Raw genomic sequence first — 19,718 nt, forward strand, 5'->3', positions numbered from 1 at the left:
CCACACATTAAACCGAGAACTGATTAAGACTATTCTCATACAAGTACAATGGTTACCTACCATGATTGTACCGCAGATTGATTTAGACAGTTCTTATAGAAGTACAATTGTCACATACCCCAGATTGTACCGGGACTGATATAGACAGTTATTATAGAAGTACAATTATCGCATACCTCAGATTGTACCAGTGACTGATTTAGACATTTCTCTCAGAAGTACAATTGTCACATACCCCAGATTGTAGATTTAGACACAGTTGTCACATCACATCGGGACCCAGTTTAATAGAAGTACAGTTGTACCCAGATTGTACCGGAGATTGATATAGACAGTTATTATAGAAGTACAATTATCACATACCCCAGATTGTACCAGGGATTGATTAAGACAGTTCTTATAGAAGTACAATCGTCACATAATCCAGATTACATCTAGGATTGATTTAGACAGTTATTATAGAAGTACAGTTGTCACATACCCCAGATTGTACCGGAGATTGATTCAGACAGTTTTCTCAGAAGTATAATTGTCATATACCACAGATTGTACCAGGGATTGATTTAGACAGTTATTATAGAAGTACAGTTGTCACATACCCCGGGTTGTACCGGAGATTGATTCAGACAGTTCTCATAAAAGTACAATTATCACATACCCCAAATTGTACCTGGACTGATATAGACAGTTATTATAGAAGTATAATTGTCACATACCCCAGATTGTACCGGGACTGATATAGACAGTTATTATAGAAATACAATTATCACATACCCAGATTTACCGGAGATTGATTTAGACAGTTCTCCCAGAAGTACAACATTGTCACATACCCCAGATTGTACCGAGGACTTAATTAGACAGTTCTTATAGAAGAACAATTGTCTCATTCTCAAGATTGTACCGGGGATTGATTTAGACAGTTCTAATAGAAGTACAATTGTCTCATACCCCAGATTTTACCGAGGACTTACTTAGACAGTTCTTATAGAAGTCCAGTTGTCTCATACCCAAGAGTATACCGGGGACTGATTTAGACAGTTCTCTCAGAAGTACAGCTGCCACATACGCCAGATTGTACCGGGGTCTGATTTAGACAGTTCTCTCAGAAGTAAAGTTGCCACATACGCCAGATTGTACCGGGGACTATTAAAGACAGTTCACACAGGTTGTTCTGCGTACTGATTGTGGTACCTTATCAGCTAATTCTAGCTACTACCGGACCGGCTTATCTATGGTATAACCAAACCCCAGAGTGGAGGTAAACATTCTAACAAGATAAAGGTCCCAATTCCGCTACGAAACCTTTATGTGCAGCATCGAATAAATTTGATAAATATTTGTCTGAAGTGTCTTGTACTAGTCTGTTGACACGGGTTGTTACTGTAATTGTATATTTATTTGACCCTGTGAATTAAGACATTTTGAAAGTAAGCAACGCAAAAGGCTGTTACAAAACATGTCAGGTTACGACAGTTTTTTAGATAAATAAATAATAATAAAATCAAGAGAGCGTGTCAAACGTAATTAAGAACCTATACTAATTAATGTAACGTCTTTTGTGCTCATTGTGCTCATTGTATTGCTTTGATGAATAAAATATCTTCATATGTTTTTATTATCTTGTTTTATTTTGTAAAACATTATTTCCAATCTAGTTAAAAGATTTGGAAAACACCACGTTCTTGATCTTAAAATCGTTATTAGGATAGTTGTGAAGCAAAAAAGAGTTATCTCTCTTGGAATCTCACACCAGACGCTCAAAAGATATCCAGGATAGGCGAAGTTTTCTCCCCTTTTTGTTTCTAAACTACAGTGAAATTCACTTTATTATAACAACTATGTATAGAATGTATTTGTAAAATACATGCATCGAGGTGTTATTTATAATCTAAATGGAATGATAGGCTAAATAACTTGTTTAGGTCTTTTAATGATTTGATGAATAAAGATATTCCTTTGTTTTATTTTATAAATAAACATTTGAAAAAAAGCTACTACATTGATACAGACGTTCTATACTATATTATAGCAAGGTGAATAATTTGTTTCTTCTACAACCTCCTCATCTGAAAACGTTAGTAAAATCAAGGGGGACTAGAAAGACGAACATGATATAGTCTATCCATAACGTTACATAGGAATCCTAAAAGAATGAAAAGCTTGGTAAAAGGGGAAGATAAATGGCCCTAACATCACATCTGATTTTAGGAATAAATAATATGATTATAATTGAGGAAAGGAACCGTTGTAGGATGTCACTTTCGCCATTGGGCAAAGAAATGAACTGGTGAGGCATAGAAGGATGAAAAGACTTTTTGAACATTACCACGAATTCAAATTATGATAATTCTTATACAATATATACCAAAAATATCCCAGATGAATAGAATAAATGGTTTTATTCAATTAATTTCCAATTCATTCTTTATTGACAGCCATTTTAACACCGCCACTGAAAAAGTATATACACTGAATGCTAAAGCTTCGATTTGAAGTTTCCTATACCATCATTTGTCAATCGTTGGTATACATTTGTAGGTACACACTTGTCTTGTTTTACAATGTCCTTATGTACATTAACGATGTTTCACCGCCGACAGAGCATATATAATATTTATCATTGGGGAAATGATTGATGTTTAATCATATATATCTAGTAATTAATACAACAATACATATAAAATAATGTGTTTTATTTTTGTTGTTTGAGCAATCAGTTCCTCATTTTATGCAAGGCATAGTCTCATGGAATTTTTTTTGGTGTGGAACGAATATTTTAAATACTTTTATATTATACTTTTAAAATACTGTGTAACAAGAAGCTCAAAATTTTCCACGATGGTATTATGTGTAAAGTAAGTATTCATGCTAATGAAGATAAATAATTTATCTGCTCCTGTTTTATTAAATAAAAATATCATTCGCCAGCGGTGTAGCATCTATAAAAAAGTGATATCATTGTTTAGTAAAATAGTTAAAAATCATGATATTTTATAATGATACCGCCATTGACTAATTTTTAAAATAGAATTGAGATTTAAACGAATGTTTAATTTTATATATTAACTATTAGAAAAATGTAACGTCCTTGAGTATTTTCAGTTTCGTAACTATCTATTTTGATAACGAAATCAACAAAACACAACAAAAAGATAAGAGTCTCGTTATTTATTTCATAAACATTTATTATTTATACAATACCATTTAAAATACAATGTTTTCACAACAAATAAGAGTGAAGACTGAGTCTTGGATAGGTACATCAAGGCAAATAAGAAATCATCTACAACTAACACCCTCATCGACATACGTACGATCCTTAACGTCTGATGTTAATTAACCTTTGTGTTTTTGCTTTTTCTGAGAAATCGGTTTTTTTGCTATGTACAGTTACAATCATCTCCTTATACAACAAGTTAACATAACCATACCTGGTGAAGCTTAGTAAGGGGAGGTTACTCCCTAATTATGAGCAGGTACGTTTGCTTCGTCATCACTTTGCGCGAAAAAAATACGTTCAACGTTTTAACACAAATTAACTTTACTACTCTCATGGAGATGTCATAAACACAATAACATAAAAGTGTCTCGAAATGGCAGAAAGTCAAATAAAACGTGAAGCAAAGGTAACGAAATGTAAGGTTAAAGTTAAAAGTTGAAAATATATGAGTAATTATGCTTTTATTGCACAAATTGGCATTATCCAATTCGTACACTTAAAACAAAATATAGACAAATGACATAGCTATTTCATGAAGTGAAGACACATCATATGTGCAAAATGAATAAATTAATACAATATAGGATCTTAAATGATTGTTCATTTCATATAAGATTTTATAAAACGAGTCAAAGAAGTATTTTTTTCTTTAATTGATTTTGCGAGCCTTTTCTAGTAGACCTTAAATCTTCCTGACAAATTTCATAAAATAGTAATGAACACAAATTTAAGATACGTTTTAACACATCACTACAAAAATTAACATTTATAAAAACAATAAACATGAAAATATGTTGCGACAAACTTTTTTGCCGCGTCGTCCTAATGGCACAGGATTTGTTGTTTGACGTCACGTCATTGCATAACGTCACAACTTATTTCCGGGTACGACCAATTAAGATCGCCCATGTTACACTAGTAACATATGGAAAGTATTACATGGGCGAAATCACTGGATATCAACACTTAATTTACTATCAAAACTTAATTCACTTATGTCAACTTTTCGCAGTTTTAACTATAAATATAAAAGTCAAAGGAGTAGATCAATATAAGCCAATTTTGGCCCCATTATAGATTCCCTTTAGTTTGATTCTATATTTTCCTCAATATAAGGCGATTTAAAGCTAATTGAAAGTTTCGCGATCCGATTTTCTGATTATATAGGTGCAATCATTTTTAAATATATCATTGCATGCAGTTTTAGATATCATGGCAATGTCCCGCGAAATCGCGAAAATATTATTCTTTTCAGAATGTTCACATTTATGTATCGTGATTCATTATTCATAAGATTCACATTTATGTATCGTTTTCACTCTCATTTTCTTCCAATGTAAATCTTACAAACGGGCATACTGATAACTGATACAATATTTACATTTACTTACAAACATACGAAATTAAAGAAATATCAAGGAGAGACAGGTTTTTTATGCAAACGAATCTATGTCACCTGACGTAACACACCAGTTATAGTTATAAAACGATAACCAAATAACCACAATACATTATTTAAACAAGCGAATAACATTAGGTTTATATCGTTTGTTTATTTAAAGATTATGCAATTATTTATCGTTTTGTTTTCTTTCTTCTCCTAACATATATTTTGCAAAATTTCATTTAACTTGCATTCAAGTATAGAACAAGCAAACAGCAATAAACACACACACGTTTTTCAGGAATTAAAGCTATGAATATCCCCCTAATATACAACGTAGATGAAACATCTGAACGATAAACATAAGTTCTGCATATGGATGTACATCATAGGGAATGAATCATAAATCTAAAAAACAGTGTCACATATAGATTTGGATTGTAGACAAAATTGGTGATGTGAAAGAGCAATGATAGTCACAGCTTACCAAGTTTACTTTAAAAATAGAATATAGAATTTAAAAAAAAAGTGCTTTGAAAGCCAGATGTATGTTACAAAAATCATGAAATATATTGAATTTATATATTCCATATCATTTACAAATTATGATTTCTAGATGAAACAAAATTTTTTATCCTTGTATCTATAGTCATACTGTATAAACAGGTAAGGCACGAAAACCTGCAAAAAGGTTATTTTTTTCTTCAAAACAATTCTATTTTCAGTTGGAAATGAAAATGAAGATTTTGGGTGTTGGTATTGACAATTAAGATGAATCTCGATTTTAACTACTAATGTTTTGATGCTAGTAAATGCGTTATTTTGTTCATTCGGTAGGTATACATTTTTCAGATCTCGATCTTTTCGGATAAAACAACATATATAGCCCAACAAATATAAAAATATGCAAAGCGTAGCTGCAATATAGAACACGAAGCACTAGTGAAAAGCTATTATTACTCGCGGATTTCTTTCACAAACTGAATGCATTAGCTGCTTATGAGTTATGAAATATTTAACACATGTAAGCATTAACTCAAAGGATATAAATTTATACATCCAGTTTCCTAAACCCGATAACACTAACTGATGTTGCCGACTGTTGACTGCCGGGTCTTTGTTCAACCTCGTCTGAATTCTTTGTCTTGTTCTCCATATTGTCTTTCTTCTCAATCGAATCAATGTCACGCATTTGTACCTCCGCTTGCTTCAGATTTGAAATTTTGATTTTCTTTTTGAGAAGGTAGACAGCTAGAACAATACCACACATACCAAACACTGCTACACTAAGGCCTATGTATAATGCCTTTGTTTGTGTATTACTGTCAGTGTCTGTAGACTTGTCACTATTGTTAGACGTTTCTCTAGTTGTTTTAGAATTCAACAAGTTATCTATTGTTACAGACACAGAAGGCAGCACTGTGCTACCGGAAGAAGAAATCTTTGTTATAATTGGCATAATACTACTTTTTGACGATGACGTCACAAGTACAGGTGATGTGACATGAAGTCCGCTAGTTGTGACAGATGGTATGGGACTAGTGGACATCGAAGATAAAGTTCTTCCCGAGATCTTATTTGTAGAATGTGTTGCATATGCAATTGAAGATAGTGCTGAAGACAAATGCTGTGAAGTTTTTGATTGGGTGCTCAACAGTCCAGTCACACTAATGGTAGGTGTTACACTTTGTGTGGATTTGGAAGACAGGTTCTCTGTTTTGGGAAAAAGGCAAGAATAATTCGTTTAAAATAAAATAAATAGAAATATGTATTTTTCACATTCAATTTTCATTTTCTTGTGATATTAATTTTTTGCATTATTAAACCGCATCTTTTGATAAAATATCTTGAATATGAATAACGAAAAAAAAATAGCTATTCAAAAACTATGTAACAACAAACGAATCGGATTCAGTATCAAGACTTACCTTCTATAGTTGTCTTATATACGCGTATTTCGTCGATACCAACTGGTCCAAACGTGTCAGTTTTCTTTGACCGGAACACAAGCTGTAAATCAACAAAACAAAATACTTATAGCTGCAGAAAACATGGGGAACAATCAGAATAAAATAAGGATAAAATCATGTACAAATGTATTAAATGTTCATGGTTCATTATTTCGGATCTCATTGAATATGTGTATGTAATGGAACCCCTGGTTGTTTCGAAAGGAAGATGTAAACAACATCCAGTTTTAATATGTAGTAATGTGATTTTCACACGCGTGACTGGAGTATATCTTCATAAGAAAGTTCACATACCTTGTAGGCTGTCTCTGTTTTAACGGAAATTGTCACAGATTGCCAGTCGGCGTGCGCTTCTCCATCTGTTGACCAGATCGAGGCGCTCGCACCGGAAATGAATTCCATGAGAACCTCTAGATTGGATGAAGGGGACGGATTCAAGTACCAAAAGGTCAGACAAATATCTGAACCATTGGAGATAGGGCTTACTAACTGTGCAACAGATCCATGTGGAGTTGTTAATTGAGTTGTGTCCAGAACAATATATTGACCTGACAGAAGAAAGAAAAAAACGGATATCATCTAAAATATAAATCTGCATCTGTACCATTTTATTTCACTTCCATTCTGATTTACCTCAAGTATATATTATATGATATAGTGTTATCTCCCTCTGTACTAACTCTCAAAAGTTTATATCAAGCGTGTCTGTTTTGACCTATGCGATAAAGTCACGTTTACACTTCCAATGCCTCAGTATTTATTTATTTTTTTTTTCAAGCGTTCCTTTTTCCAGCTTTCTCCATATCATTTGATGGGATTTCATCTGGAAACATAATTGCAACAAATTTTATTTCAGTGGATGCTTAACCTAAATGAATAGCCATTTACCTGTTTTTCCTCCTGGAATTCTGTGATACGAATCGTTGAGAAGAATCCATTCTAACTCATCACCTACACTGGAGTACGAACACGCAGTAGAATCAAACGAACAGGATAGGCCTGGTATCTCATGGAAGTCGTGATCACCGCACACAGCACTGACCTCGAATTGCGGGAGGGGGAGGGTGGTCGTGGTAGTAGGAGGGGGAGTCGTTGTTACAGGGCCTGTAATTATAAAAAAAAAGATTTTTTGAAACAGGTCGGACTGAACTCTTAAAACTCTTAAAAGATGCTGAAGCATTACACTACTGTAGCAACATGAAGAAGATGTGCACTAAATAGTATATAGTTTTGGCTTTAGGTTTTAGGCAACAGCTGTCAAATTTTGGTCTTCTTTAAAGAAAAGTGCTAGTGTACCTAGCCAGTGGGCTAACACCATAACGCCATATTAATCTGTAGTTTAATACCACCGATGTCGTATATACGTACATGGTCCACTTTCTAATGACAGGTCGTCGACACCAACTATCGCACCTGGTTCTCCTACATAAGACCCCTTGATTTCTATCTGTAAATACATAGAAACATTGTGATAGGCTTATTTGACATTTTCAGCTAAGCATCACGATATCAAATTCTCAGCAGATATCAACTTCATTTAATTATTTTCTAAAATTAAAATTCGCAGGAATTTTATCCCTCCTTAATGTTGTTGTTTGTGATACTGTTGCACTGTGGTGAGTTGCTATAACCTCTGACCATGGATATTCCCTGACCATTCTTTGCGGATGCGTTTCTTATAAAAGTATTAATATTACCGCCGTTGGGATGTCCTGGCTCAGTGGCTATAACAGCAGTATAAGCAGCAGAGACAACATAGCAAAGGCATTTATTGAGATCCACATATATCTAGGTCTAAACAAAACTGAATCACTAGTTCCATTCACGCCTTTGTTTCTTACAATGGCAATACATTTAAAATTTCGAGACTTCTGAGATTTTTGTACTCAAATATGTTTACCTGAAACGTCTCATTACTCTGTAAATCGACCTGTTGACTTCGCCATTGTGGGCCGTAGTAACCACTCAGGTGTTCCAGCAGGTGTAGCGCCCCGTCTCTTGTCCGTCGCCTGTACATGGTGATGGTACCACTCAGAGTACTGGGCATGATGTAGGCCATGCGGAGGCAGGCACTCGTCTGTGCCTCTATGGGCGGGGAGACGATGGACGCCACATCGCCCCGATGGGCCTCCTCGCCATTAGGTCGGAGGGACAGGAAAGAACCTACAAATACACGTATCATTTGAGCTTGTCTTACAACCAAACTAGCCAAACCCTAACCCAAATACAAAGTAAACCATGTCTCTTTCACACATTTTTGTCTGTTTGTTGTTGGTAATCGGTAATATATATGGTCATTATGTTTTTATACTATGGGGTTAATTTTATCATCTGTTATTTTTGTGCACAACTCCATTGACTTACAAATCTGTATAGACTTATTGTATTTTACTTTCTTATCAAAACCGCATGATATATATTTGATGTAAATATAAGTTGTCATAATTAAAACAAAATATTGGGTGTGTATATTTCTTTGGTTGATTACACAGTAAATGATGTAGATAGTGACATTTGTGTCACATCACGGTGATATTGAAAATAATATTACTACCATCTCTCTAACCACTCACCTGAACCTGTGGTGTTGTCTCCCGTGACGAAGACTCGGTCACGGACTGTCAGTGGACTTTGGGTCCTTTCCCACAACACATACTCTGGATCCCTGGCCGGCGGAGCGAAGCCACATACGTTCACCTCAAAGTCACATGACAGTGGGAGCAGAACAGCGGGGGGCTGGGTGGTGGTGGGGACTGTCGTAGTTGTTGTTAGTGTAACTAAAAACCGAACGATGATAAAAAGAGTGTTTTGTAACCACAATTGCAGACTAGGAATTACTTTACAATTATCTGGTTTGATAATTGTTTTTATCAACTGTATTGAAGTGATTTATATACAATAAAAAGTAGTGGGAAACAATAGGTAGTGTAAGAACAACGAATAGGAGTATAATGAAATCGAACATTATAACATGATGTAAAGGTCTAATTCCGTCTTTGCATATCTAAATGTTATCTGCCCTCGAGGGTATATATTTATATCGTGACGTCATTTGATCGCAAACGTAACGTCACAATCTATACCTTCCTGCATGGGAGATAACTCTGTAATATGAAAAGTGGAATAGTACATGTATACTACTTACCATTTGTGAGAACAGTGTCGTCGATTGCCAGGTCACTTAGATAGTGGTACTTGGTTGTTGCCTCGAACAGTAGCTATAACAATAATAATAGGATATAATATATTACATGTACTAGTTATATTGTGTCATAGGGCAAAACTTTTCCTAATCATGTATTGCGTTTTTCATTAAGCAACAAGTAATAGAGAAACCTTATTCCACAGATTTTTAGAAATATATTTTGCTGAGGACTCAACATGGGTTAAGAACAAGACTATTTTAAATATTCCTTTCAATGAAATATCGATACTAACATCTTTTCCGTGAATGTCTTAATTAATATCATATATCCTTTTTGTGAAACATTTCGAAATTGCTTTTTAATCATCCTTTTCATAGTCCTAAAAATGTATTCTCTTGCATGATGATTAATATTATGGGAAAAAATGTATTCAAATATAATAGGAACAATTAGCAGTCATATAATAAATGAACCACTTACTGTGTATGACCCAGGAGAAAGTTCAACAACCGCCTGCAACCAGTCTGGTCCCTGACGGCCTTTACGTGACCATACAATGTTTGAGTTGCCATTGGAAAAGTTCTGATGCAGACTGAGGGAGCCGACCCCCAAGCCATTCATTATATACCAGAATGAGAACTGGAGGTGTACATCGGAGTCAATGACGTCACTAGCTAGCACAGCCTTCCAGGACGAGTTTCTAGCTTCGATTCCCCGGATGTAGGCGTATTTGCCATCTAGTGTGGATACAAATAATAAATGATAATTTCGTAAAAAAATAAACAATAAAAAAAAAAACAAGCAGAATTAGTCTATCTTTTTTTACATTTTGGGGCTGAACAATTATACCTGACATAGAAAAATAATAGGTACTTTTCTAGAAAAATCTCAGGATCACAGACAAACACGTACCTCCATTGGTATGATCGGTTTTAGGAGCAGACAATCCCCGCACTTCGTTAGTATCACCAATGTGCCAGTCGAAATCACTATGGCTACCGATGTGCCATGTACAAGAACTGCTCTCAAACGTGCAGTTAATGGCGGAATCATTTCCTGTCAGGTAAAAACAGATTAATCACAAATAATAACGTATATTAAATTCCATTAAAAACGCGCCATTGTAGTAATCTTCATGATTTATCAGAACTAAAGTTTTTCATTGAATACCTTGCAGTAAGGGTATTCTATGTCTACTGATTTTTTTATTATTTGTTTTTAAATCATGGTTCGAAAATTTCCATTGAATTAACAAAAACCATTTACTGCAAAACATATTCACTTTGAAGTAATTAAGAACAATAAAAAGAACTACCTAAGAATTCCCGGGAAATTGTTGCCGTTGTCGTTTCGTCTAGGTATGTTGCTGCTGTCGGCTGCTCCCAATATAGATGGGTACCATTTGGTCTATTGGCTGACGTTACCGTGTAAACACTGACGTCATCTAATCCTGTGACGTGAGAACTGTCCTCTTTCTCCATTTTAAAAATTACCTACAGTGATGAGAGTCACCATATATCATGGTTGGTCATTTATCTCATTACTAGCATACACATTGCAAGAGACCACGAAACGGTTATCCATAATAACACGACCGAAAAGGTGCAAGACATTACATTTTGTGAATTATAGAAATAATAAATGATGCGTTTTTGTTTTTCCTTAGTTCGAGTTGAAATAGATTATAGCAGTTAAACGCATGCATACTTGAGATGTTATCGGATATTTTGTTTGTTTTAAGTTTGCCATTTCTGAATAAAGTTATTGTTTTGTTTTAATGATTACCATAGGCCAGCATTGCGCTTAATGATACTATTAAATACACGTTAAAAATGATGTGCAACATATCTACCTTAAAAGAAATGTCCATCTTTAGCATTAATGCCACTTTCTTCCATTTCTTGTCATTTGTATAACCTCGCCAGGCTGTATCCCGGTGACCAGTGGAATACTCCACAACGACTTGCAGACCTGACGCGGAGTTCCCGCGTTTGTCAAACCAGAACTCCACACACACTGCGCCCATCGGCAGTTCTGGAAGCGCCAACTCGAACGAAGTACCGGTGATTGAACGTGAAGAAGTCACTTTTGGCCGAGCATAGTACCCTAAACAAGAAAATCTGGTTACAGTAAATTTGGTTAAAGATATACTAAATGTGTTGATATCCTGCTATGTTTTGATAGGATTTGTTTCCAGTATAAAAATGAGAAGGCAAAGTTTAAATGGATTAAAGATAAAAAGTATAGTAAATACATTGACATTAGCCGCAAAAAGTAGTTGTTTTGTTATAAAGATACAATTTATGCCCCTCCACACATTTCAAGAACAACTCAACAACTAAATGAAATTGAAATGGCAACCCCAAAAAGGATGACATTTAAATTAATTGTTAATGATCCACCATGTTGATTCAAACAAGGAACAGGAAAATATTTGGAACCAAAATCATGATTAAATATACAATGAAACTTATCAAAATTTATTAATCAAAGTGGGGATGACACAAAAACCGCCACTGTCAAACAAAAACAATAACTGTCACTTAAAGGGTGGGTTAAGGGTGGGTTTGAAAACTTTTCAAATATTATAGTGCTTGAAAGGAAAATCAAAGATGGCTGCTGATCGAGAATAGGGATGCGTACCCTCAGGCCACACTAACCAATCAAAAGCCTGCGATATCATTCCGTCATCAGCAGCCAATCAGAAAAAATATTGATTCTATAAAAGATTCCTTGTCCAAATTAAAAGACAGTATATATCATAGTTTTAAAGAGTCAAACTTCATTTTTTTAAAATCCAAATTAGACATTCCTTGAAAAAATCCTGAAATAATTACAAAACATATTGATATAACTTGATATGAGTTACAAGCATAAAATAATCTAATTTCTTAGCTAGCATTTATGCCCCTTCACATATATCAATAACAACTGAACAACTAAATGAAATTGAAATGGCCACCCCAAAAATGGTGACATTTAAATTTATTGTTAATGATCCACCATGTGGATTAAAACAAGAAATGACGATTATCAATGCAAAATCAAAATCACCACAACTAAAGAATAAAATTTTATCAAAATCATGTTAGCCTAAGTGGATTGGCCCAAACCCCCCCACAAATACCTATATGATACAAAACCTGCGATGTCATTCCGTCATCAGCAGCCAATCAGAAAAGATATTGATTCTGTTAAAGATTCCTTGTCCAAATTATAAGACAGTATACATCATAGTTTTAAAGAGTCAAACTTCAAAAAAAATTTTGAATCCAAATTAGACATTCCTTGAAAAAAATCCTAAAATAATTACGAAACATAAAAATATAGCTTGATATGAGTTACAAGCTAATTTCTAAGCTAGCATTTATTTATGCTTAAGGAAAAATGACTGTTCTACACATTGGACTACATATATTACCTTTATTATTGGTATGTTCACCTGTCCCTCCAAATCCAAAGAATCCTCCAATTTTATCTTGTTTTAACTCCCATATGGCACCAGGATTAAGATTCTGATATGAACACAAGTCACTGTCAAAAGAACAACTGGCGTTTGTGATAGTATGGTTCTTTACTGAGGCACACGAGCTCATGACCCATACCTTTCCCGCATACGGAGAACTGGCGGCGACATTACCTTTAAAACATATAAGTCATATTGATTAATAACACGATTAGCATAGGCAAAAGTATAATCAGTATTATTAGGTTAATAACACAGGCAAAATTCTAGTATCTTCCTTACCGATTTTACTAGAAAATTGATTTACCTGTAATTCGTTCGAGGTTTTGCCTGAAACTGACATGGAAATGATTTAATTGTCACTTGAAGGAAACTTCATGTTAGTTTCAGATGAACAGTCTAAAATTGATTAGAAAAATGGTTTTTGAACCGAAACTATCATCATTTTGGAAGGTTTCTGTTTATCCCCGATTTTCTCGAGGAATAAAACGAATGTTTCCACCTAAAATATTATGTTCAAATAAAATGTTCAAAATATTCATTTGTAAATAAAAAACATGAAAAGAATAAGTATGGTAAAACAATCAGTGACAATCGATGACCATCTCTGTGCACATCTTCGCTAGCCAAGGCTTCTAATTACGTTACACTTCAAGTGTAACGTAATCAGAAGCCTTGGCTAGCGAAGATGCTATGTGCACTGCATCCTCGATATTCCAGGGTTCCGATCACTTGCGATCTCTACATCCCTTGACTATCTCATAGTAGAACTGGAGGCAGCTCAGAGAAAAGAATCTTAACCAAACACAGACCAGCAAACATTTAAATACATAGTCCAGGGGTGTAGCGATCGTAAGTGATCGGAACCCCTGGAGTATCAAAGATGTATGCCTTGATCCGATCTGATCAGATATCGTACTACATCCAGTGGTCTGGTAAGAATATCATTACATCAATTATAATTTCCAAAATTACGAAAATATTTAGAAATATCATGGAACAATTACAAGTTGTTACGTAAAATATTTATCATCAATCAAAACCGTAAATGTATGTAGAAGAATAGGTATTATCAATATGATAGCGAAATAAATACTCAAAGTTCGTTTATTGAAGGTAAATATATTCATTGCAGGTAAAATGAGTGTAACGAAGACACATCGAGATGTAAGAGTCAATTCGATCCTTCCGGGTTCTTCATCAGGTAAAATACAAATGATAGAACTGCTATATGTATACTTATTTGACTTGTAATCGCAGATGGAAGCAGAAAACTTCTCATATGGGATCATAAAGTGATCTAAATTGTGATGCCAGAACAGATCATAGTTTATAAGATTATCAGGAAACACAATTTCTTAAGTGATCCTACGATTATTCATCTTTAGCCGAGTTGAAGAGTACTTCAATGCTGTTCTGAACAAGTACAGATAACATGTCTTTATCACAAGACGTATCTCGTACTATTTTCAGAAATAGACCGTGACACCACTTTAATATGATACACATGTTGAACGTATAATTATGATTTCTAATACTCCTACAATCTTTCTTTTTAATGTCTTTTTCTATGTCTTTTTTAGTCTCTGTCTCAGCCGTTAAGATTTTAATGTAAAAAAAATTAAAGCACTATATAAAAATGTAAAGAAAGCGATTCAATGCACTTGATTCAAAAGAACCATGAAGCATTTATGTTTGGTGCAAGATTCCTAAACTTGTTGGTGATGTTGAGATTTAATAAAAATTGAACAGAAACAAAACGTGTTGGAAGGTGTAGAATTAATTAATTTGTTTTCCGTTTTATCACAAAAAATCAGGTTGTATACAAATTATATTAGATCTAGCATGTTTTTTTTTCATTTCGTGTTAACGACACGGTTAAGGAAGTATGAAGTTATACAAATATCTTGTTTCGACTTTGGCTTTCGAGAGTTTAATTGATACGTCGAATTTAATTTCATAAAAATATACCGGAAAACAATTGCTAATGAAAACTGGCAGCACATTGCAACATCTAGTGTGTCGAAATTGCATAGGGCAAGGAATTATCAAATCAAATTATATATAGAAAATTTTCAAATGTGAAGTTTTTATTAAAAAGAAAAAAGAAAGAAAATTAATTAAAAATTTAAACAAATATTGAACTTACCTAATATTACAAACAAAAACAGCGAGTTCCACAAAACCTTCAATATAATATCCATTATGGTTATCGGTGGACGAGGATTTTCTGAATGAAATGTACTAGTGTGTGTGATAGGATTATATATTGATAGGGTCCCGTAGATAGGTCGACCTGTCTGTTCGCGACCCGCCACATGATGATAACATCCCAGCTCACACTGATAACATTGTGAATATCTTTATTTGTATTGCTCTATAATTCTTTTAATTGATATGCCAAATACGACAGGGCCAAGATTCAAAGTGTGTTATGGGGTCAGTTGGGAGCTTGATGCCAGGGTATCTACCGTGTTTTTTTTATAAAGCGGGTCTGTCAGCTAGTTACCCGAACATAACATCCATCAACAGGAATGTTCAAAGCAGCGATGACGTATTGATACCATTAACTTTTCTCCACCTGAAGTATTGATGACCTTCCAACAACATGACCTTCAGACACACCTCCAACATGGTCGACAAAAGGACACACATCCATCAAGTTTTCCTGTACTTATTGCGAAATCTAAAAATGTGCAAGTAAATGAAACATTAACGATCTTTTTTTAATTGAACTTCAAAATATTAAATTAAAAGACGCCATTAAAATGTTTTACTAGCAATGTCTGCATAGTTAAAACATTTTACGAAATGGCTTATGAATCTATGAATGCACAATGAAAACAGAACGCGTGTTCTTTTCCTCCATTCGACATAACATTTATTATGAATTTCGCAGGTTTATTAGTATTAATAAGATTCATTATCTCAAAACAACATCATTAGTTATTGGGAATAGGGAATAATGTGAAATACGCTTTGGTTCTATATAATTATGCACTTTTTAATATGGAGTTATATATTTATTTATTACAGTCTTTATATATGGCTGCTGTTATGCATCATGTTTCGGCGACATTATCAATTGGTTATTTTTTTCACTAGTAAGCAGTAGTAATTGACGAGACCTATTGACAAGAACGGACGAAAAGTATGTTACTGGGTCAGTTACCGAGAAGGATAAGCAAGTTTGTACGAACGTTATGACCTTATAATGGTAATTTATCAGTGGAACTGGTCAAAGCGCGTAAGGCGTATCACCGAAACATTGACGACCTTCCAACAAACTGACCTTAAGACACACTCATTCCCTTGTAATAACAAACATACCCGATTTATTCTACATTTACTAAATACTACTTCCGACTTTTTTATTTACTCGAAAGTATTTATATATATACATATATAAACAAATAATAATATCACCGCTAATATTTATTGAAAAGATATGAAACTTAATTCAGTTCAGACGAATATTTAAATGGAAAAGATGCTTTTCTTTTCGAAAATAAAAATATACATTTAGAGGCAAATTGTGTCCATGATGTTTGTTATGAAAAAGAGCTATTGCGATTAAAATATTATAAATATACTTGCTATTTACAAATGGTTTGCGAAATCACATAAAGGCGCCTTATTTAAGATATTGCCAAAAATATGGTATTCGTTATGACATTTTCAAAGCCAATTTTAATTAACTTGAATTACATGTATTTAATATCAAAACCCATACCAATAATCCGTTTCGTTTTTTTCATCTTAATTGCAAATATTTGCTCTATACAAATGCAATAGTACATGTATACTTAAAAAGTAGTATTCTTTCACTTACATATATCTACAAATGTTTACATTGAAATTCAATAGATTTAGTTTATACAAAATAGACGTAACAAAGCTAGATTAACGATAATGTTTTTCAGATACATTTGTACATTCATCACAGTCCTAATCAATTATTTCTATAGTTTGACCGACCTAGTTCTATATTTGGAGTTAAAGCAATCTAATTTATTTGGTCAAGTACACCTATGAAAAGTCTAAGACCACCTTGACACATTTAATCCAGCCAAAACAAGAAATTTGTCATCCCAAATCATTTAAACTAAAACGCCCCGTGTGCACATTTCAGCCAATCTAATGTATCATCGATAACACTATTTTCCTATGGCAAATATCCCATTTTCTTTTAATTGATTTTCTTTCAATGTGGGTATTAATAGTTATATGACTTAATATAAATCAGGTTACAAACGATATGTTAAGATAAATAATCAACTTAACATTCCAATTACTTTAACTTGCCTTATTAATGCAGTATTAGTTATTTTTTATGAGTCAAAACTTGATCATTCTTATTTAAAATACACATAACAAAATTGTATTCCAAAGAATTCGGTCATGATACCAGGATTTAAGGCTATAAATGTTTAAGATTGAATGATTTATTGATACTTCATGGATCACAATTTTACGCATCAATTGATATCTCAATGATTGCGAAAATAATCCGCTGTCAAAAGTAAATAAATAAATAAAAAAGTGTGAAGTCTATATCCATTCTTTCATATATATAGATTCAATCAGGATATTTGATCCAGTTCTTGTATTAGCTTGAGGTATTTCCTATTTTATGTTAAAACAATTTGTAAGGGTCGTTGAAGTAGAAGACGCTGATGTTTCCGGAGCACCGAGTCTGATAGACCTTATACAAAGTTAGGCTTCTCGTTTATTTACGTCTTTGTAGGGCATGCTTAGAATATAGCGATCATATCATATAATGCCTTATAAAAATATAAACATTTTGTTAAGTGAACCTTCTGAAAAGCTGTGTCAATGTCGATTCCTTATAGTGTTTTTTTTTCTTTTTAACTAAAAAGAAACTAAGTATTTTGCACCTGACAAAATGGGTAATTTCTGTAACTGATGTTTATGAAGTTATGAATATATAATTGCACTTAACATGTTCATTATTTCACCAAGCTCTCACATACTATTTTGAGAGATAGGTGGGGAAGATCAGGATGAAGATGATACCAGTAATACACTTCACGTTATGTGTTGGTTGTTCGTCTCCGCTATATGTTCATAATTTACGTTTTACTGTGTTTGAATGCTGCTATCGCCGGTACTCGATCGCTTGATGTGATAACACCATCGCGAGAAGATAGATTAGTGAGCACTCTTAATGTCCCATCCTTTGTGTTCAGGTCTAAGTGGTTTAGTGAAGATAACAGTTGACTTGAGGAGTAGCTAACTCAGGTCAATCTAAACGACTACGGTAGAGAATCGCATTCATTATTTGGTGTTATGATAAATACAATTACTAAGATAATAATAAAACATTATTTATTGGGGATGAAAACCTATTTAGCAAAGCTGATCATCAACAGGGTTATTTAAAATTGATTATTCTTCGGAGTAATATGCATCACAGATAGTTATTTAAGTTGAATAATTGTCATAATGAAACGGACAAAATTATTACAGTATGTAATTAATTAAATTGTTCATTATTACTGTAATATAAGCGATGCATAATATATACATAATACCAATTAAGCATATGACAGAAAATGTTTAAATTCACAATTATCACATAAACGCACAATTAAAATTTTCACAGATCACAGATGTAATGTATGATATGTTTATCAAATACTACAAATCAATTTATTGTTATTGGTAATCTATAGGCTTATAACATGTACTGTAACTAGACATATTACAAAAATGTTATAAACCGACAGTTTCAATTAAAAGTAATCGATGATATTTGATTTAATAATATAAACCGCCATATACTTCTCGTAAGTAATTATTGTATGTCTGATGCTGTTGATGTTTATAAAATACATAAATTTTATTATAGTTATATAATATTATGTTCTTTGTATAAATCACTGTAAAAATAATATTTACAATTTTACCTAATCCAAAACATTTTTTCTTCCAAATTGTTGTCTTCTGATGTGAAACGCTTAGACGCCGAATATGTATCTTTATAATCGGTTATTCGCTTTGGTGTAAATTTGGCAAAACATCTTTTGTGATGCTCATTTATGTCAAAAGCTACAACACTTTGTAAGTATAGCATGAATTATGGGACATCCCGTTTAAATGTGTATTAATATCAGTATTGGTGTTTATAAAATGATTTAGTTCGATACATTCAGCCAGCAATTGGTGTGGATAGATTATCGACATAGTATTGGGTACTCGATCTTTATATTATATACATATGTATATCATGACACTATTGTTTCCCCCGAAATAGGATGATACTGGATTTGTAAAGTGTGTAAAGTCAGTGTCGATGAGAATGTTCGATGACAACCACCCCATGATATCAAAGCGTATTAAGACATGCATGGAATACTGAACGGTAAAGCAGGTAATGGCTGGGAAGAGCGGTTTTCAAGAAATATTTTTGATTTTCGAAAATTGATAATTGATAAACATGTTTATTATAAGTCTACAAAATATAATTATTAGACAATCCGATATGCTATTAATTTAGACGTATTAT

The 19,718-nt window shown here is 33.4% G+C and overlaps 1 protein-coding gene across 1 annotated transcript; it reads right to left on the reverse strand.

Annotated features, from left to right (window-relative positions):
* Positions 1-4,927: 4,927 nt before the first annotated feature.
* Positions 4,928-15,407, reverse strand: LOC138333436 (MAM and LDL-receptor class A domain-containing protein 1-like). Its single transcript, XM_069281808.1, has 14 exons — positions 15,339-15,407; positions 13,145-13,363; positions 11,576-11,829; positions 11,039-11,216; positions 10,636-10,779; positions 10,204-10,460; positions 9,723-9,795; positions 9,151-9,354; positions 8,478-8,740; positions 7,946-8,024; positions 7,466-7,681; positions 6,872-7,125; positions 6,536-6,617; positions 4,928-6,320 (listed from the first exon to the last, which is right to left on the reverse strand). Exons 1-14 carry the CDS (start codon positions 15,391-15,393, stop codon positions 5,659-5,661), a joined length of 2,940 nt encoding a protein of 979 aa, XP_069137909.1. The 5' UTR covers positions 15,394-15,407; the 3' UTR covers positions 4,928-5,658.
* Between the last annotated feature and the right edge of the window lie 4,311 nt (positions 15,408-19,718).

This window comes from Argopecten irradians, chromosome 10 (assembly GCF_041381155.1).
Source record: "Argopecten irradians isolate NY chromosome 10, Ai_NY, whole genome shotgun sequence".
NCBI lineage: Eukaryota > Metazoa > Mollusca > Bivalvia > Pectinida > Pectinidae > Argopecten > Argopecten irradians.